The 23,416-nt window shown below is 31.8% G+C and overlaps 4 protein-coding genes across 4 annotated transcripts; 1 reads left to right on the forward strand and 3 right to left on the reverse strand.

Annotated features, from left to right (window-relative positions):
* Positions 1 to 289: 289 nt before the first annotated feature.
* On the forward strand, positions 290 to 2,001 carry LOC105110735 (probable F-box protein At1g60180). The gene has a single exon (XM_011005881.1). It carries the CDS (start codon positions 367 to 369, stop codon positions 1,492 to 1,494), a length of 1,128 nt encoding a protein of 375 aa, XP_011004183.1. The 5' UTR covers positions 290 to 366; the 3' UTR covers positions 1,495 to 2,001.
* A 2,841-nt stretch (positions 2,002 to 4,842) lies between these two features.
* Positions 4,843 to 6,857, reverse strand: LOC105110737 (glycine-rich RNA-binding protein 4, mitochondrial-like). The gene is made up of 4 exons (XM_011005884.1): positions 6,639 to 6,857; positions 5,511 to 5,579; positions 5,322 to 5,428; positions 4,843 to 5,248 (listed from the first exon to the last, which is right to left on the reverse strand). Exons 1-4 carry the CDS (start codon positions 6,769 to 6,771, stop codon positions 5,138 to 5,140), a joined length of 420 nt encoding a protein of 139 aa, XP_011004186.1. The 5' UTR covers positions 6,772 to 6,857; the 3' UTR covers positions 4,843 to 5,137.
* A 1,184-nt stretch (positions 6,858 to 8,041) lies between these two features.
* Positions 8,042 to 11,375, reverse strand: LOC105110736 (mRNA-decapping enzyme-like protein). Its single transcript, XM_011005882.1, has 8 exons — positions 11,058 to 11,375; positions 10,913 to 10,953; positions 10,794 to 10,843; positions 10,568 to 10,712; positions 10,331 to 10,387; positions 9,662 to 9,785; positions 8,746 to 9,213; positions 8,042 to 8,459 (listed from the first exon to the last, which is right to left on the reverse strand). The coding sequence occupies exons 1-8, from the start codon at positions 11,214 to 11,216 to the stop codon at positions 8,403 to 8,405; spliced, it is 1,101 nt and encodes a 366-aa protein (XP_011004184.1). The 5' UTR covers positions 11,217 to 11,375; the 3' UTR covers positions 8,042 to 8,402.
* An 8,224-nt stretch (positions 11,376 to 19,599) lies between these two features.
* On the reverse strand, positions 19,600 to 20,739 carry LOC105110738 (casparian strip membrane protein 1). The gene is made up of 3 exons (XM_011005885.1): positions 20,387 to 20,739; positions 20,080 to 20,203; positions 19,600 to 19,967 (listed from the first exon to the last, which is right to left on the reverse strand). Exons 1-3 carry the CDS (start codon positions 20,644 to 20,646, stop codon positions 19,752 to 19,754), a joined length of 600 nt encoding a protein of 199 aa, XP_011004187.1. The 5' UTR covers positions 20,647 to 20,739; the 3' UTR covers positions 19,600 to 19,751.
* Positions 20,740 to 23,416: the final 2,677 nt, after the last annotated feature.

The raw sequence follows: 23,416 nt of genomic DNA on the forward strand, positions 1-23,416 counted from the left end.
ACGGGGTTTAAATTTCATACTATATTTTTAAAATTTGACTTGATGTGATAGGTTGGATAAATAAAATTAGAAAAAAAAATTAATTGGTCGAATTAAAAATTCAGTCACAATTCATTGATTATTTTTTAACAAAAAAATATTTTTTATTAAAATAAAATTAAGATGGTGTCCCAGTCAAAACTCGTGAGCTGATAAAAGCGTCTGATCTGGACCTGGGGCTGAGTTCACTACCGGATTGAGTTTAAAATCTATGGTTCAGGCAACTCGGAAGGAATGTCAATTTCGTTAATAAAGACAATATTAGGGGCCTTTAACTAGCCATCAAATACACTCCTTAAAAAGTCCTATATAAAGTGAACAAGTCGAATGTCTACTACACTAAATCACGCACCCGCACGAAAACCCTTTTTTAAAGTATTTCCTAGTAAGGAGACAAAACATACACAATACATGTCTTTCTCCACGCAAACTCCGTGTTCCTCCAGCACCGCAACAACCACCGTGGAAGCCTCCATGGCTACCTCAATCTCCACCATTCACCCGGACATCCTCCAAGCCCACATCCTAAACCGACTAGACGGCCTCTCCTTGGTCTCCACCGCATGCACTTCTACCGAACTAAATTCACTAGCATCCCAACAAGACTTATGGACCGACATATGCCACTCCATTTGGCCTTCCACTAACACGCCACGTATACACGAAATAATCTCCCGCTTACCCAACGGCTGGCGCGCTCTCTTCTCTGAATCCTTCCCTCTCACCACAGGCCCCCGGGTAAATCCCCCACGAGACCACGACCATCCATCAGAACTGATCTCAGCCGTCGATATTCATTACAAAAATAAGCTGATTTTTTCCAAGGTTGTTGAAACAGAGACTTCAAGCTCGTGGTTTTTGTGCTCTCCCTTCAGGATCGACATGCTTGATCCGAAGGACACGTGTCCGACTCCCATACCGAATTCAGGTTCTGAGGAAGCATGTCGCGATCTGGCTGGTGATTTGAGTTTGAGCTGGATATTGATTGACCCGACCCGTTTACGATCGGTGAACCTATCGAGTCACAAACCGGTGTCGGTTCAGAGGCATTGGCTGAGCGGCGAAGTGCACGCGCGGTTTGCGACAGTGTTGGCGGCAGGAGAGAGAGGATCAGCATCAGAGACTGTGCAGTGTGGGATAGTCGTCACGTGCGGAGGGGGAGCTCAAGGAGGGGAGATGCACGTGAGGGGAGTAAGCCTGCAAGTGGAGGATATGGATGGTGTTTTCTTAAACGGGAAGGGTAGTTTGGGTGTTTTGAATGCGGGGTTTGAGGGTAAAAAGGGAATGAGCGGGAGGAGGGAAATGGAGGGACGGAAAAGGTACGAGATGTTTTTGGAAAGGAAGAGGGAGAGGAGGGAGAGGAAGCTGAAGAAGGAAGGGGCTCTGGACATGCTGTGTGTGTCTTTCGGAGTCATGGTTCTTGTCTCTCTTGGGTTATTTCATCTGCTGAGATGAACTTCAACCTTAATTTTCCCAGGTTGTGAGAGTTGTAAAGGGGAAGGTGTAGAGAGGGAGAGAGGGAGAGTTAAAAAAACACTCCTATCAAACAAGTGTACGGGCGATAAAATTGTTATCCTGTGACACTCGTCGGTGGAGCCACGCAATTAATTTGACGGCAGGGTGGATGCGGAGATGCATGATGTGTCTAGTTCTCATCTGCCGAACGCTGCGTTGCATTTATTAAAACTTATTTCAATAACATGGTCTGGAATTAAGTTCTTGTCAGTAGGCCGGAGCAATTTTGGCGGCTCGAAGAACATAGTAAATGACGAAGAAACGTGAGGAGTTTACGAGTATGGGAGCAGCACAAAGAATGCCAGATGCCAATACCTCTCTGGTTGTTGATTCACGAGGAAATGCTTCCCTTAATTTTGTCATCCCAGAAAGAATAGGGATACAAATGAAGAAAGTTTTTACAACAAGGAGTGTCAAAAGCATGATTGAAACAAAGAGGGTTTTTTTTTTTTTAAAAAAAAAAGATTCCAACGATCAAACATACAAAAAGTATCTTTCCGAATAAGCTCTGGTATTCTTTCCTTATAGACAAGTAATGGCGAGAGCTCAATTAAGCTCTTTTTTGCATGAATGCTCGTACTCACTGCAAATAGAAATTGAATTATAGAATTCTGTGCAATTTCTTTCAATAATGACGAAGTTAACGGTGAAGTTTGTGACGTCGATCGATAATTACCGACACGATATAAAAGTTTCTCTTCAACGTGACAAGTTGAATAAGTTATAATCATCGAGGAATTTCACATATAATGTGTAAAAGAATATAATTTTCAAATGAATATAATTTTGATGTAAATTATAAATAATTTTTTAATGCATAGTATGGTTTTGGACTGAAAGACATAAAAAATTAGTTTATTTATACTATATAAAAAATAATAAGATATTTACATTAATTAATAGTTGTAAAGTTGTTTTTTTGTTTTTGTTTTTGTTAAATAAGTCATCATCAATATATAAACAATATAGAAAAATAAAGCTGAAATGAATATTATACCACCAATACTATGTGGCGAAGAATTAGATAATACAATTTTATAGTAGGAGAGTACTGTATTTATTTTTTATTTTATTAAAAAATATTTATTAGTTTTAGTGTAACTCATAATTAGATAACATAAAGTAGTTTTTAAGTATTTTTTATTAGAAAACTAATGTTTTCCGATATAATTTGAATGTATGCATATTAAGAACAATGTATTTGATAATATTTTTAACACACTTATGAACATAAAAGAAAAGGTAAAGAATAATATAAAAGTTAGAATGGATTTAATTTTGTATTATGATCATTAGAATATAGAGTTTTTTAATAACCGGATATGTGTCGAAAAGCCCAAACCACATTTATCTTATATAAGAATGCATTGTTTCTTATTTATGAATAACTTAAGAGTCTATGATTTCTTGATGAATGTGCTTCGACACAAAAAAATTGATGAATTTAGAGAAATGTATATTATTTAAAATAAAAAGTCATGATTTTCATATCATACATTTATACAAACACTTGTTCCAATTGTTTACAGAGACTTATTACAATATATATATATATATATATGGAATACAATCATGAAAATTAGTCATTTTTAAGAGATATTTGATGGGATAAGTTGTATTGTAACAACTTGACCTAACATGTTGTATATTGTTCATTTTGGGCCTTCTAGTCCTAGTCCACCCATATCCAAGGCTTCCACCCATGTCCCTCTCATGCTTTTGTTCTTTGCAACAACATATGATCCTAAAATATATACAACATTAACCATCTAGGTGGTGAAAGAGATATTTGATGGGATAAGTTGTATTATAATGACTTGACCTAGCATGTTGTATATTGTTCATTTTAGGTTTTCTAGTCCTAGTCCATCCATATCCAAGGCTTCCAGCCATGTCCCTCTCACGCTTTTGTTCTTTGCAATAACATATGATTCTAAAATATATACAACATGTTAGTAACCAGCACCACTTATAAGGCACTAGCTCTGGACGCTCGTTTCTGATTTGGGATCTCATAATTGCCTCATCTTAAGACGAGTTGTTCTTGGCTCTGATATTAAATGTAATGGCATGACTTAACATGCCATAATATTATTCGTTTTGGGCCTCCCAGTCCATCCATATCCAGAGCTTCCATCCGAGTTCCCCTCAAGGTTTTGTTCTTGACATCTACACATGACTCCATTAAATGTAATGGCATGACTTAACATGCCGTATATTGTTCGTTTTGGGCCTCCCAGTCTATCCATATCCAGGGCTTCCATCCAGGTTCCCCTCAAGGTTTTGTTCTTGGCATCTACACAAGACTCTAAAACGCTTATAACATATAAGTAACCAGCACCACTTATAAGGTCCTTGCTCTGGACACTCGCTTCTGATGTGGGATCTCACATATATACCCATCATATAAAGCATCTTGATATGAACATTATTAAAACAATATATAAGCTTGAGATGATCTTCCTTTTATTATATTTTTTGACTTAATGGAGTACCTATTTATATATTTAGTATATGATGTAAAAGCTAAAGGCCTTGTGCCGTATAAATGGATATATCTGTTTGAGATGTTAGTAATTACATGCCTTTTAAACAATTGTCTATTGTCCTTTGATAAATATTTCATTATTTAAACTCTATTTACTTCCTTAAAGATAATTGTTTAAACTCAAAAAAGATTAAAAACAAATTACATGTTAAAACAAAACTTTGATACGTAAAACATGTATTATTACATATATTATTGAAAAAATTTAATATTTATCTTATATTATTTTAAACTTCATTTAAAAACAAAAATCAACCATATTTCAAAATATAATAATGATAGTGAATTGTATTCAAAAGAAAATCTGTCTATATTTTAACATTCCAGATGACTACTATTAAAAAATAAAATAATAAAAAAGTATTTAATTAGAAAAATAAATAATTATATACTATTTAACTACAATGAATTAAAACAAAGTACATCAATTTTATAATTTTAAATTAATTTCTCTTGTACTCAATCCATTAACATTTTTAATGACAATCATCAACTATTATTATCCAATTGGAGGATGCCGGTATACGTGTTGAAATAATGATGCAGCTCTCTTAACTTGCAGATATAGAGGAGCACTCGAGCTTTCTTTGAACCTTTTTGTTTTTCATTCACTCGACTATATACACGGATGTAGTATTTCCTATCAATTCGAGTCACGGAGAAGATCAATTTTGATGACACCTTTTGCATTAGAATATGCATACATAAAGGTAATATAAGTTGACTCAACACTTTGCACAAATATAGATCCGTGCTCAAACCATCATTATTCTTAAATTCAGCATCTGGTAGAACACACGAACTTCTATTTGTAGCCAGGCAAATCTTATTCTACTCTCTTCTAGAAAGAACAGCCTATCCACTGGTTTCTGTGTGCAGGCATTTGATTCAGGTGTAGCGTGTTGTCATGCATTTGGAATCGCCAAATACATTTCATCACTTGCACGAGAGAACGAAATGCCAAGATTTAACTGGGATATAACCTGCAAGTATCTAAATCTTCCTGCAAATGACATAAAATTATATCCTCGTAGTTCAACTCTCAGATGTTGTTGGTTCAGGAGGTCCTCTAGCAATTGGTATCCCACCACCAAAATTAGTTTTGAGCTTTGCATAATCCACATAGATGACTCGTCCATTCAGTGACTGCAATGCATTTTACTTGTTATTCCTGAGATTTTGAGTTCAATAAAAAATGCAGAGAGGAATCCAAATTTACCTTCCCATTCATCTCGTCCAGAGCTTTCTGAGCTTCATCTTCAGATGCATAAGTTACAAAACCAAAACCTTTTGATCTGTCCAAGGCTCGGTCCATCACAATTTTAGCTGGCAAAGGAAAAAGAATGTTTACTAGGACTGATCAAATAATCCATGCTTAGAGATTTCATCGCAGTGAACTTCAAAATACCTTCAACAACCTGACCATATTGAGAGAATGCTTCTGATAATCCATTCTCTGTGGTGTAAATTGACAAGCCTGCAACATAGCACATCGCATGGAAGAAAAGAAAAATTCAATTAGTTTTGGAGAATTACAGCCATGCTAAATGTCCATGGCCATCTAAGATGCATAAAGATAATTGCAGTTCATAAGTAAAATGACAGTTTTTGGCATGTTAAACTTGTGAAGAGAAAATATTATAAACAACAACTACCATCCAAAACTCCATCAGTCTTGGCAAGTTTCTTATTTAGTTTACCACAGAAGAAACCAAAACCAAAGCCAGCCAACCCACCTTAGATTGGTCTGGTTGAATTTGTTTACCAGTTACACCCAAACAACTCGCATTCTAGACATTCGTAATTTACACTAGCCTTTTATAACAACCTACTTTCCCACTATATCAAAAACATCTTACAATACACTTAAGTTTCGGCAGAGCTAGACTGCTATATATATATACCTGCTTAGACTACGGGAAGAACATAACTATCCCAGTCACAAAACTTCTTTAGTACATTCAACATTATGTTGCCATAGCAGCACATAAGAAGTGTTTTTAATAAGAAAAGTTGCAAGTTTCCCTGCCATCAACTCTGCTAGCTTATTGTTGAAAGACTGCTTACTTCCCCCACCACACAAAAACCATGAATCTGATTGTGTTATTACTTCAATTAACCGATCGAGGAAATTGCTAAAAGTGTTTCTTGGCTTAAACAAAGCAATGAAGTGTCAAGATTGAAGCAGCCAATAGATGAGCAAATTGTTAGATATTTGTGGCGGGGATGGATGAAAAGTTGATAACCCAACAAGATTTCTTTTTTTTTAAAGGAAGAAAAATAGAACATAGAAGTAAGCAGCTAAAATAATCCATCAAATTAAAAATTACGAAACATAGCCATGAACACACTCCTAAGTCAAGTAGTTTTTTGGTTCAGACACCTTTACGAAATTGATGGATCAGACAAAAAAAATTTCTTTAGAATCACTCTACTTATTCAATTTGATGTTTTCTAACATAGAAAGAAACGATAAATATCAAGTTTAAAAGTGTTATCGTCGTGTAGTAGAAGAGAAGAGAGTAGAGCAGAGTACCTCCAACAAAGAGTTTAGTGGTTATGCCTCGCTGCCAAATGAAAAGGGCAGTTGGAGCAGCAACAAGTTTAGCACGAATACTTGAAAGCATAAAGCATTTCTCTCCCGCGATTCTTCTAAGTGCGGCAGCCATTTACCAAATCCCTGCTTGTGTTTGTTTTTGATATTTTGGGGAGGAGAGGACAACTCCAGGTTGAGGCTGTTTCTGCGAGGAGGGTTCTGTTTATATATGATGCCCTTCTGGGTCGGGTGGACTTGCTAGTTACGAGCATGTTTTTGACAGCCCAAGTGTTGGTCGGTGTTTGTTTGTGTTGGACTTGGATCCCCTAGTCCACAGCCCCATCCCAATATCCATTCCTCGCCGCTAAGTCTCGTGTTATTTCACCACTCACCAGTTCGTGTTGGTTATGAGGGTGCATTTTTTTTTTTTTTTTTTTCACCAGTTCGTGTTGGTTATGAGGGTGCAATTTTTTTTTTTTAAAAAAATATATTAGAATAATTTTTTAATTTTAATATCATCATATTAAAATAATTAAAAAAACATCAATTTAATTTTTTTCAAAGCAAATATGCTTTTAAAAAGCACCTAGAAATAAAAACTATCACATGCCCATATGGATTTGTGCCTACTAATTATTAATTAATTAATATTAAAAGAAACTAAAAGTTTTTACTATTGCTCAATATACAAAATAATGTGGAATTTGACTTGATGATTTCCTTTAGCCAGCTTGATATGAAATTCTTTTAATGCTGGGAAAAACTTAAAGTTGGTTAATACTCAAATTGAAAAAATAAAATTTTATTTTATTTATTTTCAACCCAAACTAAATGTTCCACCCCATGTTTTGTCACTTAATTTTTTCTTTCAACATGATCCTTTAACATATAGTTGAATGTGGAATTGAATTTGATGATCATTTTTTTTTTATTGATTTTAGGTTATTACTACACCGTGAAAAAAAATCTAAAATTTGGTTAATACTTGATTTGATAAAATAAAATATAATTTTATTAATTTAAAACAAACTGAATATTTAGAGAATAGATTTGAAATTGAAACAAATACCCATCCTCTTTTTTTCTTTTTTTTCAAAGCTAGAGATTGAAGTAGAGAATTGATTGAAAATGTAACAGCGCCAACTTGTACAAGATATCGTTGTCCTACGGTGATGCATGCAGCTTCCTCAACAAGATGTAAGGGTGGCCTAACTTAGGGTCATTAAAATTGTCTCGACAAGGACTTCCTCTTGAGATGGTGCATGACAACAACGAGGATCCGACGTGGCTTTAGCAACCTATTTTTATTCTCTCTTTCATCTCCTTGATTTTCAGACCTCACTCTTTCCAAATTATATTTACAGGACCATAAAAATAAAGACACCATTCTCTAATCGCAGGGATCAAACCACAATTTTCAAATAATTAGAAAGAAAAAAGGCGATCGTGGAAGTCGAAAACTTCATTTCTCACAGCTTGTCCTTACTGGCTTGCTGCTACACATCAAGACATATCCAGTACAGTCCTACTAGAGAACCTAAAGAAACTGACATCACAAGCTCTATGCTCAACCTCTGAGGCGTTTTCTATACCTATTGTTACAACATTACATTGAACGAGAGAACCCATTCCTTTGGACCAACCCAGAGCTATACCCCCATTATTTCCAAGGACCAAGAGCTGTCTGTACAGAGAACTCATGTTACAACCATTCTGTATTTGCCACATCTGTCAAAGGGAAGGTCATTGTGTATCTTCAATACCTCATGGATGGTGCACCTTCAGCAGTGCTTGATGAAACATGTCAATGAATTGATCATCCTAGCATAAGAACAAATCAACAAACAATAATTTAGACAGATGCTCACTTCTCTCTTTTCTTACTTCCTTTCTTCTTCTTCTTCTTCTTTTTTTTCAAAAGGAAAAGGAGATATCAATAATTCAAAAATCGCTTAGTATCCAAGCAAAGTAGTGGCTTTTAAAATTTAAACAAGAGAGAATAGGTGGTTCTTTTACCCTGCACAGATATTAAAAGTATAATCTTACATTAAATAAGTAAGCGAATGACATAAAGGGGAGATGTAAGGATAAGAAAAGGATCAAGTACCTGAATAAGCATCAGAAGTGCATCACGGACTTTGTCCCTGCTAATTAGAGGTGTAGTGGCAGTCGAACTAGGAGTAAGAGATGGTGGTGGTGTGGGAGGTGGGAAGGGTTGAAGCATTGGAGTGCCATATGGTCGTTGCAGATTTAGGGGAGGCTGAAGTGCAGGAGCACTATTAAGTGGTGAGGAGATAGGGGGTGGCAGCAATACAGATGAGGAAGAAAGGGGAGCAAAAAATGAGGGCTTCACAAGATTAGTGACATGACTGCCACTGCTGATTGGATCAGGAGTGCCATGGATGGTTTTTGAGGTGGGTAAAGATGAATTAGGAAGAGAAGGTATTTGTGGAACTAGTGGAGAAGGCATAACAACACTAGGTGTATGGGAGGATAATGGAATGGTGGGAGAAGGCTGATATGGCTGTCTTGAATTTGCTACATTACAAGCAGTGCTTCCAATATTCATGGCTGTCTGCAAGAATAGTATCAAAAACTACTCAGGCATGTTAATATATATATATATGGTTAAAGTACAGAAAATTTAGCGAAATCAGACTAGAAAAGCATAGAAAGCAAGCAGTAATGGGATTGGTGGTTAAATTAGTGCTGGGTAATGATTATTACTATTACACTGATAGCGATAGAAACTCAATCAACAAAAGGGGATCACAAATTAGGCATTTGACAATAATGCAAGTGTATATTCAGGCATGGGATTGATAGTTTTCAGTAGAAAACATGCAAGTTTGAAATGAACCAACCATGTCAAGTATCTAACTGACAAACAGAATCCTAAATGGCACCATAGCAGAATTTACAAATATATTAATTGACAAACAAAGTATAAAATCCAAAGAGCAGTTCTCCACATAGTGTGTAAAAATAACTCTTGAGAATAAGCAAAGAAGTAAGGCACTTACACTAAAGAAGTTCTCAAACGAAGAATCTTCAGTGCTATCATTGGCAGCAGAGGCAGTTGATGATGGTTCCAAGGGACCTTCAAACACTGACATATTTGGGACTGCTTCAAGCTCCTCATATTCACTAAGTGATATACAGTTTGTGCAAACAATAAGTTAGATGGCATGCTAGAAAGTCCATTTTCTCAATCAGCATAACTAAACAACAAATTGATGATTCAACATCAGCAATCACAGTTACATGTTTATATCAAGTTTTTAAAATTCCAGAGCAACATCCAAATGCACCGTCAATTTTGAAGTCATGAAAGCTTGAGGACAAAACAAACTGATAATATATGAGGGAAGTGATCATGGAGATGCACTCTCATTTATGTTCATAGAAGAAGAATTTCTTCACATCCTGATTTTACCAACATAAAATGTTTCTTAATTATTTAAAAATCACTTAACAATCCACGTTGATTCTTTTCATAATCAACTATGTTAAGATTCCCATATCCAATCCCAACCAATTCTTGGTTGAGCTGAATTAAAGGCTATATTCACATAGAAATATTCTAACAGCAGTAAGCATATCATGTGTTAAATTTAAACACCATTCGAATCAACTATACAAGATATCCAATAACTAATTGCAGATGACTCAATTATACGAGAACAAAATACCTTTTGACTGAAGCTACTTTTGGCTTTGCAGGAACCTTTGAGTAAGCATTAAGGATCCTGTAAACAACAATAAAATCTAATTAATAAATCCAACCAGCTACTAATAATGCAAACAGCACCTAATCATTCACTCAAAACCCAAGCTCTAACATGTATTAGGGAATTTAGAATATTTAAGTAAACATCAAACAAAATCTAACTAAATAAGTTGTCAAAGAAGAATTAAATTGTATGTACCTAGTAAAGAGGTTGGCAACATCCTCACATTCACGCCGATTGTAAAACCAAATACCATTAACTTCTTGAGATTGATTCCGATACAACAAATACGGAGCTTGAACTTCATACTCAAAATCCCCCAATAAATTCTCCACTAAGTTTTCTGCTCACAAAATAAATAAATAAAAAAATTCAAAAACCCACCCAATTGATAACATACAAAAAAAGAAGAACAAATAGAAACCTGTGTTTCGCCGGTTCATTACAATAAACTGAAACCGCGGTTGAGTATTCCTATAGAACAAAAAAAAATCAATATAATAATAATTACAAAACACAAAAGAAATAATTAATTCAGAGTACCTCTTGACAACAAAGAGAGATCCTTCAACATCCTTGCGGCTCTGAAATCGGAAACAATGAAATTAAGAAATCAAGAGTGATAAAAATCGAACATCAGATTCGAATATAATTGAAAAAAAACAGACGTAAACAAGCACGCACGTACCCACTGACTGGTTTCGATATTGAAAGCGTAAAAAGTGACATGTGCGGCTGTGATTAAAATCTCTTCGATGAAAGGATCCATTCGCTGGAGTACAGTGAGATTAAGCACCTTAGTGCTCTGTTGATCCAGATTTGGCATCAATTTCCCTGTCTGTGACATTTCCTTCCAACCCTAACTCAAACGATCAGATTTTCCTTTCGATTTTCCCGGGAAAAGTTGTTCTAGTTTTCAGTAGTAAAAGAGAGCAAGAGCGAGAAGGAAGAGGGGAGACGCGTGTGGGGCCGGGACATGACTTATGAATTTTGACAGTGGAGAGACGGTACAGTCCACTCCACTCCACTCTATTACTTTACTATTAATTATTATTATTATTAATTAATTAAAAAAAAACTAAAAGGGCGTGAAATCGCTATAGCGTTAATTACTATTTTTCCTGACAAATAATTATGAATTATAACAATATTTTTTTTTTATTTTTTTATTAATATAAATATTCAAGTTAATTTACGTGAATCCCAATTAATTTTATAATTATTAAAATTAATAATTATATAAATCTCTAGTGGCATGAGATTTATAAGACTTAATCTAATAATTTTTAAAGAATAAATTCAGACCTGACCAATTAAGTTACATCTTTTAAAGTTAAATTTTTAAATTTTTATTAAATTATTTTTAATCCAAATTAAAATTTAATGGTATAATTTTTTGAATAAAAATTAAATTGAAAAACAAAGAATCAAAGTAAAAAAAAATATACAATAGGTTATGACTTTAAAATTTATTTGAAAACTTTATTTTAGTTTCTCTATTTTTATCTATTAGATAACGATTTCTTTAATTTTTAAAAATTTAATTCTTTTACTAAAATTTATTTTTTAAAATTTTTTTAGGACAAGAAGAAAGAAATGCTCACCAGATTTTAGAGTGGAGAGAAAAGTTGTCGTTGGTGATGATTTGGGTCACTAAACAATTGATTTTTATACCAAATAGTTTCATGTAATAAAATGAGTTCATATATATATATATATATTATCTAAAACGTGTCTAAAAAACATATCTTAGCTCAAAAAAATTTTTGATTTTGAATTTTGAGGTGAGTGTTTTGCATATTTGAAAGCCAAATATTGATTTAACAAGGCTAATAAGATGTGTTTTAGGAGTTTTTAATCAAAAATAGATTAAAAATGAGTTTTTAGATGAAAAGACAGGAATCTAGTTTTTTCCACTACCATAATAATTAAAATTTAGAGAATTTCACAAAATATATCATCTATTTTTTTTCAAAAAACTTTGTTTTCTGCTTTATTAACTTAAAAAAAAATTAAAAGCCCCCAAACAAGCCATTTCTTAATAGGTTTAACGCTTGACCTAACTTACTAAACACAAAAACACATGGTCTCATTCTTTTCTTTAATTTTTAGGTTTATATTTTAATTAATACCATTTTTATGTGTTTTTTCATTTATTTAGTATTTATCAAATAACAATTATTTTTTAATTATATTTGATTTGTTTAATTTTTAAAGATGTTAGTATAACTCATCTGTAATTTTTTTTATATTTTTTATATATTAAATTTATTTTTAAAAATAACAAATATTTATTTTTTATAATATTTTAAATATTTGCAACCTTGTATAATATTTTTTTTTATTAAATGAATTTTATGTGTATGTTGATTTTTATTACTAAATGGCTTTAATAAACATATTCATTAAATACAACCGGATAAATAACTCATGTTGTGATATTAAATATATTAATATATATTTATTTCTTAATTTATCTAATTTTATTTTTATTTATCATTAATAACTTTTATTTATTTATTTACATAATGATTTTTTATTTATTTAATTAGATGGGTACATAATTGTTTTATTACATTTAAGAATAATTTTATATAAAAAACAGGTTAAAAATTCTGCATGTTTAATTTTTTCATCATATATCGATGTTTTTAATTTGATTATTATTTTTTTATTTTCAATTTTTTTCCTTAACCCTTTTATAATTTTTTTATTGTTTTTAACTTTACCCATCAATCCAAGTTTATAGTGTATTGTGTTTTTTTTTTCATTTTAGTCCTTATTCTTTTGATTTTTTTTCCTTTTGTTAATGTTTACTTTTTTCAATTTAACTTTCAAATTGAGAATTTATTATTTCCCTTTAATTTATTTTTTATTTTAATTGTAACCCTTATTCTTTTAATTATTGTTTTTTATTTTATAGTTTTATATGTGTTATATTTTTCAATTTTATCCTTCAATATTTTATTTTTTAGAGATTCAACTTTCTAATTTTTTCATATATAGTACTTCAGGTCTGATGACCAGAGTCATATATTTGAAAAGTTAATAGGGGTTTACATCTTTTTTTTATCTTACTTTCTTTTTTGATATCATTGTTCAATATTTTTATATAAAAAAATGGCTTTGTGGTTTTATTCGATATTTTTTCTATTAAATTATATTAACGTTATGATCTAGTCTATGAGTTTGTCATGTTAATTCAGACTAGTTCACCCCTTAATATCGAGATGATATGTTTATCGTACTGACTTAGGTTGACTCAAACTAGTTTTTTTATCCTATTTCATCATTTCATGTTTAACTAGTTAAAAATTAAACAACATCATCCTTTTGCTCTTGGATAAAAGGTTTTTTTTTCTCCCTATGTTATCATATATATATATATATATATATATATATATATCCATGTTTGCTATAGTTGTCCTTTTTTCCTATATGATTCAAATAAATCTAGCTCATTTAATCGATCAGGACTATAATCTAAGTTATTGAATTTCTTTATTTAAAAAAAAAGCTCTTGTAATGCCTAAATATTTTATTAGGAAAATAGCATGAGCCCTAGTTTAGTATTAATCTATTTATACCGAGGGGGTATTTATGTATAAATAGATTGACCTAGCGGGATATCCCGCTATTTATACACCTAAATATATGTTTTGTAAGAGCGAATTACAAAATTAACCTTGTAAGATTTAGTTGGTTGTTTCATCCTTGTCTGGGTTGCTATTAAATACATGGGTTTAGAAGAGTTTGCAATTAAGAATGATAATTTAATCCAAACTTAATGAATACCAACTCGAATCGATCTAAATGGGTGGATTTTTTTTTTTATCTTACCCGATGCATAATTGATATTGTTAAACCCAACTTGAAACTTAACCTGATTCAATCATGTCTTAACCTGATTTGATTAGGTTAATCGAGTCACTGGAGTTTATCCATATCAACTTTTAACCCGATTAAGAAAAACCCATCTTAGGATAGGTTTTGAATTAATGGATTAATAGATCAACATGCAAGGACAAGTGATAATATATGGTTGCATTAACTATGCTTAAAAATGCTGATTCCAATCTAAGTTCAAGCTTAAACAAAACCAAAAAAGAAAAAAAATCTACTTTTAAGTTAAGGTAATACAAAAGGATGTTTTTTCTTTCCTTTTCGTTTTGAATTCCTTACAAAAAATTAATTATTATTGTTATTGTTGATGATAAAGTTATGAAAACTTCAAACGAGATTAGGCTTTCCACTACTGGATACCAGGTTAGAATGTGATAGGTTGGAATATAAGATTAGTTGTTCTTGACAAACAAGTCTCTCATTAAAACAAAGGGCACATCGATACTTAAGTTAGTAAAATGTAAGAGAAAAAATCTATAAAAGAGTAAAGAAAATGAGAGCAAGTATTTATAAGTGTTTTTATATGAACTTAAACTGACATTCCTTACCTGAATGTTTACCTAGTGACCAAGGTATTTATAGAAATTGGTCACACTATCTCACCTTATAGAGTCATGAAGAGTGGCATTATAGGTACCTCAGTATGTGGAGTTGTGGATACTTTATGAATTTTAAAGAGATGTATCATTGATGGATTGGTTGATGCTCATCAGTGGTTGCGGTGCTTGTGTTATTGATGAAGAAGTTGGTTATTAATAATGTCATATGTGTGCAAAAAATAATCATTAGCAAGAACAAAAATGTTTGCTTTATATAAAAAATTTAATGAATACTTAGTTGGGTGGTGTGCGACACCAACATCTCAAAATTATAATATATTGAGGTGTGTGCTTGATAGGAAAGCCCTTATAGCTGGTAAGGGTGAGAAAGAGAAAGATGAGTGGGTAGAGATAAAATGTGTGAGAGAGGGCCATTCAAGATGGTTTGAACGACTATGAATTATAGTTTTTTGGGTCTAGCTTGAGCAATTAGGATGTAATATTTTTTTTTTCTAATTTTAGAAATTTATTTTTTATGCTCCTTCATCCCCTCCACAAGTCTTTTTAAAAATCACGTTTGAAAGATTTGACTAATGAAATAGAAAAAAATACTTAATATTTTATATAGTTGATGTTACCTTTTTATGACTTTTGTTATCATGCATACAAAAGAGATGAGTGTTTAATAAATTTATTTATTTCTCTTAAAGTAGAACTTAGTTATTTAGAAAATGAAAAATATTTTATGTAAGAGTAGTGTTAAGACTCCGTTTATTTGCTGGAAAATAATTTTTTTTGAAAGTAAATTCTAAAAAAATAAATTATTTTTTGATGTTTGGTAGTGTAATGAAAAATAAGTTGGAAAACACTTTCTAATATTTGATTATGTCATGGAAAATGAGTTAGAAAATAATTTATTAATGTTTTATTTTTTTCAAGTGTATTAACATAATAAGGAACAAATTTTACAAATTAAAAAGTTGAATGAAAATAAAATTGAAAAAAAAATATAATTATATAAATTATCTCAAATGAAATAAATAATGATCAAAATAATAGAGATTAAATCTAAAAAAATGAAATATGAAGAAATTAAAATAATAATAATTAACATTTTATCAATTATTTCAAATAAAATAAGTAACAATCAAAAGAATGAGGACCAAATTTAATAGATAAAAAATTTCAATAAAAAAATAATAAGAAAAAATCACGTAACAATTATAAAAGATAAAATTAAAAATTAAATATTTAAAATAAAAAATATATAGTAATAAAAAAAAATTAAGGATTAAATTTGATATAATCAACAAATAATATGATATTTTTAAAATTTTTCATAATTTTCAGAAAGTATTTTCAACCCAAATTTTTCAAGAAAGACATAGAGAAATTGTTTGGAGACACATAGAATTCAATAGACATTGTGAACACTACTATTTTTATTGAAAAGTTCAGAAGATTTTCTCATGCAAGTGGAGATATATTTTTTAGAAATTATCTTATCCCAAGTAATGCATCTTAGAGATCTTTCCTTATTTGTTCGAGTTGCACTTCCTTTTTTATACACTGTTGGATATAACTCTTGATGATTAATTTTTCTATCTTATATTTTACAGTATAACATTCCTTAATATCATGAATATAGTCATGGTAAAAATGATAAAAAAAAAATTATGGTATCTTATATTCATGCCACTCTTTATAGATGAAAAGTGTTGCATAAATTCCATTTTTTTAATGACATTCATTACCTTATCTCGTATAACAGCTAGAGTAGTAGTCATAAGCTCATGGAATACTAGACAGTTATGAATGGATCCTTTAATGCTTTTTAGATGCCTGTAAAAGATTGATGGTGTTAAAGAAATTCTACTCTTTATGGATGAAAATAAAGATGTTATTGTTTGTTCATGCTTATCTTATCTACTTGAAAGTGGTTTTCTATTACCTTTTTCACATTAAGAAGAGTTCAGTTAGGGTGAGTATATAGTCTTTCATATAAAAAGTAGTTATAAACACTTTTAATTAAAGCTTCATTGGCAATAAGTTTGATTAAATTCTCCACACTTACCATTTTTTTGTTAAATCTTTAAAGGTATGCTTTGATACTCTTATCTTATCCTTGAGCAATGAAAAAAAAGCTTAACATCACTTTTTTTGGTTGATATGTTAATGCTGAAATGGAAGATAAGTTCAATGCAAAGGTCATGAAGGTCAAGGATGGAGCTAAGCTTAAGGCTTTAATGCCATATCTGAGTATATCTATAAAATGTTATTATGAGGATTTTGTATATAGCATCAGCCTTATTTATAACCAGGTCTAGAATATTTCTCATGTTTCGTATGTGCTTTCTTAAGTCTGTAAAGTCATCATAGTTGTCTAACTTGGCCTTTATAGAGATGCAATATTTAGAGGGATGAGTATATAACACTTGATGACAAAGTGAAGAACCTTTTATTTGATGAAGGCGATGTTCATTCTTAAAGGATGATGTAATTACTTTTTTATCTTATGTTTTTGCCTTTTTTAATGGGGAGCTTATAAACGATACTTAAAAAAAGGATTGATGGTTGAAGTCATTGTTATGACTAGGATTTGTTAAGGAGTGCTCTTTATAGTAGGAGCAACTTATTTGGACAATTAGAGTACGAATGTTCTCATGTCTACTAACTTTCATGTCATTTTACCTTATTTCTTTTGGAAACATGAATTATCTTTTTAAATTCAATAGTGTATGCAATGAAGCTACATGTTTTATTTCTCATTGAAAGAGTGCAAGAGTGTGAAATTATTGTTGTATGACTAGAACAACATTGTTAAACATTCTCACTTTGATAGGAGAGTTGTTGGGGGATCTGAACGAGTTGAAGTATTTGTTATGGGGAGGTTAATAATTCTTTCATGTCCTAAAGTTTCCAAGTAATTGATTATGAAAAGAATTTTTTAGTGAGGGGTGTGAAAAAGAAATGAACCAACTTTTATTCAAGTTTCTAGAAACGACACCATTGATAAAGTTGTGAAAGATTTAGAATGTATTGGGTTTTTCATGATTGTTTTTTATGTTAGAATATGATGGGCTTGAATTTATGCTTTTGTCTTTATTTTTTATTGTTCTTGAAAAATAAGTTTTTTGACAAAAGAATGAATCATTTGATATTTAGGTTAGTAAGATTTTAAAAAGAAAAATGTGCAAAAGAGTAAAGAAAATGAGAGAAAATGTATATGTTAGTTTTCTTATATGAAATTAAATTGCCTCTCCTACTTGAATATTTATATAATAATTAAGATATTTATAGACTTTGATTAACCTAGCTTACCTCGTGGAGTAAGTGTGTTGCAAGTCCCTCTATGTGTAGAGTTGTAGGTACTTTGTAGAGATGAAGAGCTGCATTATTGAAGGTTAGGTTATTCATTATTGGTTGTGATGCCTATTGATGTATAAGTTAGTCACAACTAATGATACAATATACGGAGAAAATAAATATTAATATTGGCAAGAAAAAAAGTCCTTGTCTTGCATGGAAAATTTGATGTGTGTCTAGTTGGGTAATGCACGACAATGGCATCTTGAAATTAAAAAATATATTGAAGTGTATGCCTAAAAGAAAAGGTTGTTGAAACTAGAGGAGCTGGTTAAATCGAGTTTGTAGTGAGGATTGCAATCTTAAATAGTTTTTTTATTTATAGGAATAAGGGTGTGGGTGCTCACCATTTCCAATCTATTTAAAGCTTGCTTTTTTTTTTTTTCACTTTTGATTAAAAGTCGAGAAGAAAGTTGTGAGAAGCAGGGGAGCATAAATTAGCTGGTCCCCAGCTGAAGGCAATAACAAGTTGATTAGAAAACATCAACTATTCAATTAGCACTTAGAAAGGACTTTCTTGAAAATAATTTTCTTAGTAACCTTTTGAGTTGTGCTCTGTACCTTGCGACTATATCATATATAGATGAGCCCTATGTGCCTGATACAATGGCTCTAGAATTCCCTTTGATGTATGACTAATTCTCAATTTGAAGATACTTGACAAGAATTTGAAAGTAGGTTACCATTTTAATTCCGAGGGAGGAATATTTACTGGGATTATGATTATCTCACCTTTTGTAACTAATGTTCAACAACCCCTCCTCTGGCTTAAGCAAGGCAATTATATTTTGATTAGAAGTTTTTATTGAAGACTTAAGCCTGCTTGAAAGTGTGGTTGCTATTGCTTTTCAAATAGCTTTTCGTGCCAAAATGCATGTCAAAGATGTTTTTTTATTTTTTAAAAATTATTTTTGACATTAGCATATCAAAATGATTTGAAAACACTAAAAACATATTAATTTAAAGTTAATAAAAAAATAAAAAAATTTCAAATTTTTTTAAAAATACTTTTAAAACGTAGAAACAAACATGTTAGTTGTTGTTGCTGAGGAAATGGAGGTGAGCTATATTAGATTTTGAGTTTATTTGATAGAAGTGGTTTTTAAAATATTTTTTATTTTAAAATATGTTAAAATAATATTTATTTTTTAAAAATTTTATTCTTGATATTAGTATATTAAAATGATATGGGATTATCAATAAAATAATTTAAAATAAAATAAAATTAAAAAATTAATTATTTTAAAAATACTTTTAAAATATAAAAATAAATAAACTTGTATATATTTGATCTCATGGCTTCAAGAGCTTTTTAAGTAATTTGTGAAGTTATAATTTTATAATAAGCAATAATGTTTAAACTGTAAATCCAAGCATATTCACAAGTGACACAGCTATATATATATATATAAAACACTTCAATTTTCATTGTAATCATCTCTTACATTACTGTAAATCACACCATTACTCTCACCATTATACAATAAGAACACTGAAAATAACAATGATAACAACAACATAAACACCAAACAAGTCCAGAGATAAAACAGAACAAGTTTCACTCTTTTTTTCTCTTAATGCCTTCGCAGAGCGAAAGCTGAAAGCACAATCAAAAACACGAAGATGACAGCAGTGATGAGTGATGCCACCACAGCTCCACTGACTTTCTGGCAGAAATCACCATACTGTTGACAGATAGCAAGCCAGTTTGTGTTTGGGTTGCCATTGTGGGCCAAGTAGACTATGGCAGCAGCTGCAGCCCCAGCAGCGGTGTTTAGGGTAAGTGCAACCTGAAAAAAGAAAAGAAAAGGGGGGGGGGGGGTTGAGATTTTCTTGTTAAAATGAGTTGAGAATTTGGGTTTCACAGCGAGATGTTAATTACACAACATTTAGAGAGCTTACAGTGTCCAAAATAATCAGCAGGAGCCTTGGTCCAACTGCATGTGGGCGGACAATACCTACTATGGAGAGTGGAAGGGAAAGGACCAGGTAGCCACCAACAAATGCGGTTGCAATGACGAAAAACCTGAAAAAAGAGATGCCTTAAAATTTCTGTAGAAATCTCCATACCTTCTAAATAGGCTACTATGTTGATTTCACGCCACCGGCCCAAGACATTGTAACAAGTATTATCCCAAAAGGCGTGTTATTGTGTGTAAGAATTCAGTGCATATTATACTATCCCTAGCAACAGGTTAAAATCACATACTGGAAAGTGGGAAGATCATCATAGCTAGCTTGGAACTGGAAGAATTGAGTGAAGAATGGGAGGGTTTCTTCACTAGTTCCCATGGCAGCAGCAGCAGCTAGAGCAGTCGCAATAGCAGCTAGCCTTAGAATGAAGTCAAATATGGCAATCCCCTTCCCGTATCCTCCCTTTTCATCCCTGGAAACAGCTATGAGAGGTGCTTTTCCTTTAGCAACAGAGCTAGACTCTGGGATATCAATCGCTGCTGATTCACTCTTCATTTTCGCTCTTTAGAGAGTGGAGACCTGAGGACGGTTGTTCTATGAGGGTTAGCGAGCAAAGAATCAGGAGTTGCTGTGAAGTGATTGGGTGGATGGATGAACCTTATATAAGGAAACCAGCAAGAGTTGGTCTATACCCCAGGCTAAGAGGAGTTGTTGCTAAATATTTTCAATTCCATCTGATCAGGTTCTATAAGAAAGCAAGTAGAAAGGTGATGGCCATCAAGATTAGTTAGCCCTGCTTCAAAAAATGAAAGCCTAACAACTCCATTAAATCATTTGTGCTTGTCAAATTCTTGATAATCAGCGTCGCCATTGTGCATGGAGATGATTTTATTGTGATATACCATGTATTATACCTTGGCTTATTTAGATTGAAAGATGAGAAGAGGGGATCTGTAAAAGAGCCTGGCGTAAATTTTAATTAATCACTTAATTTTCCATTACTAACAAGTACAGCTCTTTGCCGCTCACTCCAGATCTATACCCAGTTTTTTTTCTTTCTATTTTTTCTTGCTAGCATGTTTTCAAAAAAAATATTAGTGAAATAATTCTGTTTTAAAAAGTAATATAATATAATACAACATATATATATTTTGCTAGCAGATCAGGTTCTATAAGAAAGCAAGTAGACAGGTGATGATCTTTTTTTGATTTTTTAATAATTTCTTTTGCAGGTTACCATAACTATTTTTTGTTTGAGTTGGGCTATTTATTTTCGTTATCTATATTTTTATCATCTAATTAACTATACAAGCATTTGTTGATCAATCGGGTATATGTCCCAAGCTATGGTTATTTTTTTATACACGCTTGCATTACACTAATGTTTTTTTTTTAATTGATAAGAAAAAAAAAATTCTAACATGTGTCTTAGTGCGAGCCCACAAATCTTAGTATTTAATCAAATTAAAAGCGATGTCTTTATTGATTTAATTTTTTTTTCCTTTTGGTGTTTTTAATTAACGCCTCATAATTCCAAACACACAAGGTAATGCAAGAGGGCGTTGCGTAAAAAAAGTTCATAAACAAATACACTTGGTTTAAATGTAGATGTAGATTAATATTGGCATAAAATTCGATCGCAAAGATATTTAATAATAGAGGGTTTAATCACCCTCTTAAACAACAAGAAGTCTGTAGATTACTTGGTGGAGACAACATATGAGAACAGAATTTTCAGAATATTGTAGATGAGAAGATCTTTAGATGGATACTGCGGAGAAACACTGTTAAAGTGATCATTGTAGATGAGAAGTTCTCTACTTCTGGCACTGATTGTTCAAATAACCAAGGCATGGAGAATTTAAAATACAATCTCCGTTCTTCTTTCTGCATGCAGGTGGTAGCATTCTGAATTCCCAAGCTGAAATTTAGAATCATTCAATCCTATCATAATTTGCTTGGTGACGAAGATAGCAATGTGGAGCATGCTCTAAGAATCCTCCCTAAAAGGTTCTCTACAAAACAACGATCTTTCCTTGCTGCTCTTGTAGTCTGCTCAAGAGGTTAAACTTAAAAGGGTCACGCTCTCTTTGAATAGTAGTAAGGCACCTGTTCTTTCAAGTCTGCCTGCGACTTTGTTAGCGATGAGGTGACCGATGCTCTATTGGATTCCTTCCGAGCTGGTAAAATGTTGAAAGCCATCAATTCCACTACTATCACTCTTGTTCCTAAGGTTGCAAATGCGAGTAAAGTAGTGGGTTTTAGACCTATCTACTGCTGCACAACTCTCTATAAATGCATATCCAAAATCTTGCAGATGAAAATGTCTTTATTTCATTATTAGACAAAATCAACCAACTTTTGTACAAGATACGACGAGAACCGGAGAGAATGTTTTTAGAGCTCGATATTTAATCTGTAAATTGGCTACATGCTTGTATCTCCACCACCAGCTTTTCAGTGATTGTTAATGGCAGTCTTCGAGGTCATTTTAATGGCGAGAAGGGTTTGTGAAAAGGTGACCCGTTGAAATCTTATTTATTTGTGGTCGTGATGGAAGTCCTATCATGTTCGTTGAATGTTGCTGCTGCTAATGGAAGTCTCCCTTACCATCCAAGGTGTAAGAAAGTCTTTTTCAACTCACCTTTGTTTTGCTAGTGACCTCGTGTTTTTGGCTGCTGGAAACGTGAATGCTATTAACTCTGTGGTTACTATTTTTTATCAGTTCTGCTCATTATATGGTCTGATATTCAAACCTTCAAATTGTGAGGTTTTTTTAGGTGCTGAAACTGTTGCACAAATAGACAATGTTGCAGGATTTAAAATGAGGAGATTGCCTGTAAAGTATCACAGGAAACGGTGTTTAGCATTGTGGTACAGTGTTTTTTTTTTTTTTAAATTTGAATTTTTTTATGTTTGAATTATTTTAATATGGTGTTAAAAATAATTTTTTAAAAAATAAAAAAATAATTTAATGTATTTTCAAATGAAAAATACTTTAAAATACAACCTCTATCGTATTTTAAAATAAACATTAATTAAAAAAAATAAAATCGGGCTTCTATAATGAAAAATCTATAGTATAATATATTATTTTTAAAATACTTAATTTTATTTATCTACATCTTACTCGTTAAAAACCCAACACAACATTATATATATATAGAAAAGCATAACAATGCATGGTAAAAAAAAAAAAATTAATCAAGAAAATTATTTATTGTTTTTAAAAGTTAATGCATCAGTTTACTATAATGAAAGAAACTCACCATAAAATACGAGTTCAAACTATTATCCTCCAGCACAAATATTTTTGTGTGTGGAC

The sequence above is a fragment of the Populus euphratica genome, unplaced genomic scaffold (assembly GCF_000495115.2).
Source record: "Populus euphratica unplaced genomic scaffold, PopEup_1.0 scaffold262.1, whole genome shotgun sequence".
In the NCBI taxonomy this organism is placed as follows: Eukaryota; Viridiplantae; Streptophyta; class Magnoliopsida; order Malpighiales; family Salicaceae; genus Populus; species Populus euphratica.

What these genes read in the sequence shown, in the direction of transcription:
- LOC105110738 (XM_011005885.1), bottom strand. Translation starts at nt 20,646, where the DNA reads ATGAAGAGTGAATCAGCAGCGATTGATATCCCAGAGTCTAGCTCTGTT. An exon ending in GATGATCTTCCCACTTTCCA is followed by an intron (nt 20,204 to 20,386) that starts GTATGTGATTTT and finishes CTCTTTTTTCAG; the next exon opens with GTTTTTCGTCATTGCAACCG. An exon ending in TGCTGATTATTTTGGACACT is followed by an intron (nt 19,968 to 20,079) that starts GTAAGCTCTCTA and finishes TTCTTTTTTCAG; the next exon opens with GTTGCACTTACCCTAAACAC.
- LOC105110735 (XM_011005881.1), top strand. Translation starts at nt 367, where the DNA reads ATGTCTACTACACTAAATCACGCACCCGCACGAAAACCCTTTTTTAAA.
- LOC105110737 (XM_011005884.1), bottom strand. Translation starts at nt 6,771, where the DNA reads ATGGCTGCCGCACTTAGAAGAATCGCGGGAGAGAAATGCTTTATGCTT. An exon ending in CACTAAACTCTTTGTTGGAG is followed by an intron (nt 5,580 to 6,638) that starts GTACTCTGCTCT and finishes GCTATGTTGCAG; the next exon opens with GCTTGTCAATTTACACCACA. An exon ending in ATATGGTCAGGTTGTTGAAG is followed by an intron (nt 5,429 to 5,510) that starts GTATTTTGAAGT and finishes TTCCTTTGCCAG; the next exon opens with CTAAAATTGTGATGGACCGA.
- LOC105110736 (XM_011005882.1), bottom strand. Translation starts at nt 11,216, where the DNA reads ATGTCACAGACAGGGAAATTGATGCCAAATCTGGATCAACAGAGCACT. An exon ending in ATATCGAAACCAGTCAGTGG is followed by an intron (nt 10,954 to 11,057) that starts GTACGTGCGTGC and finishes TTCCGATTTCAG; the next exon opens with AGCCGCAAGGATGTTGAAGG. An exon ending in TCTCTCTTTGTTGTCAAGAG is followed by an intron (nt 10,844 to 10,912) that starts GTACTCTGAATT and finishes TTTGTTCTATAG; the next exon opens with GAATACTCAACCGCGGTTTC.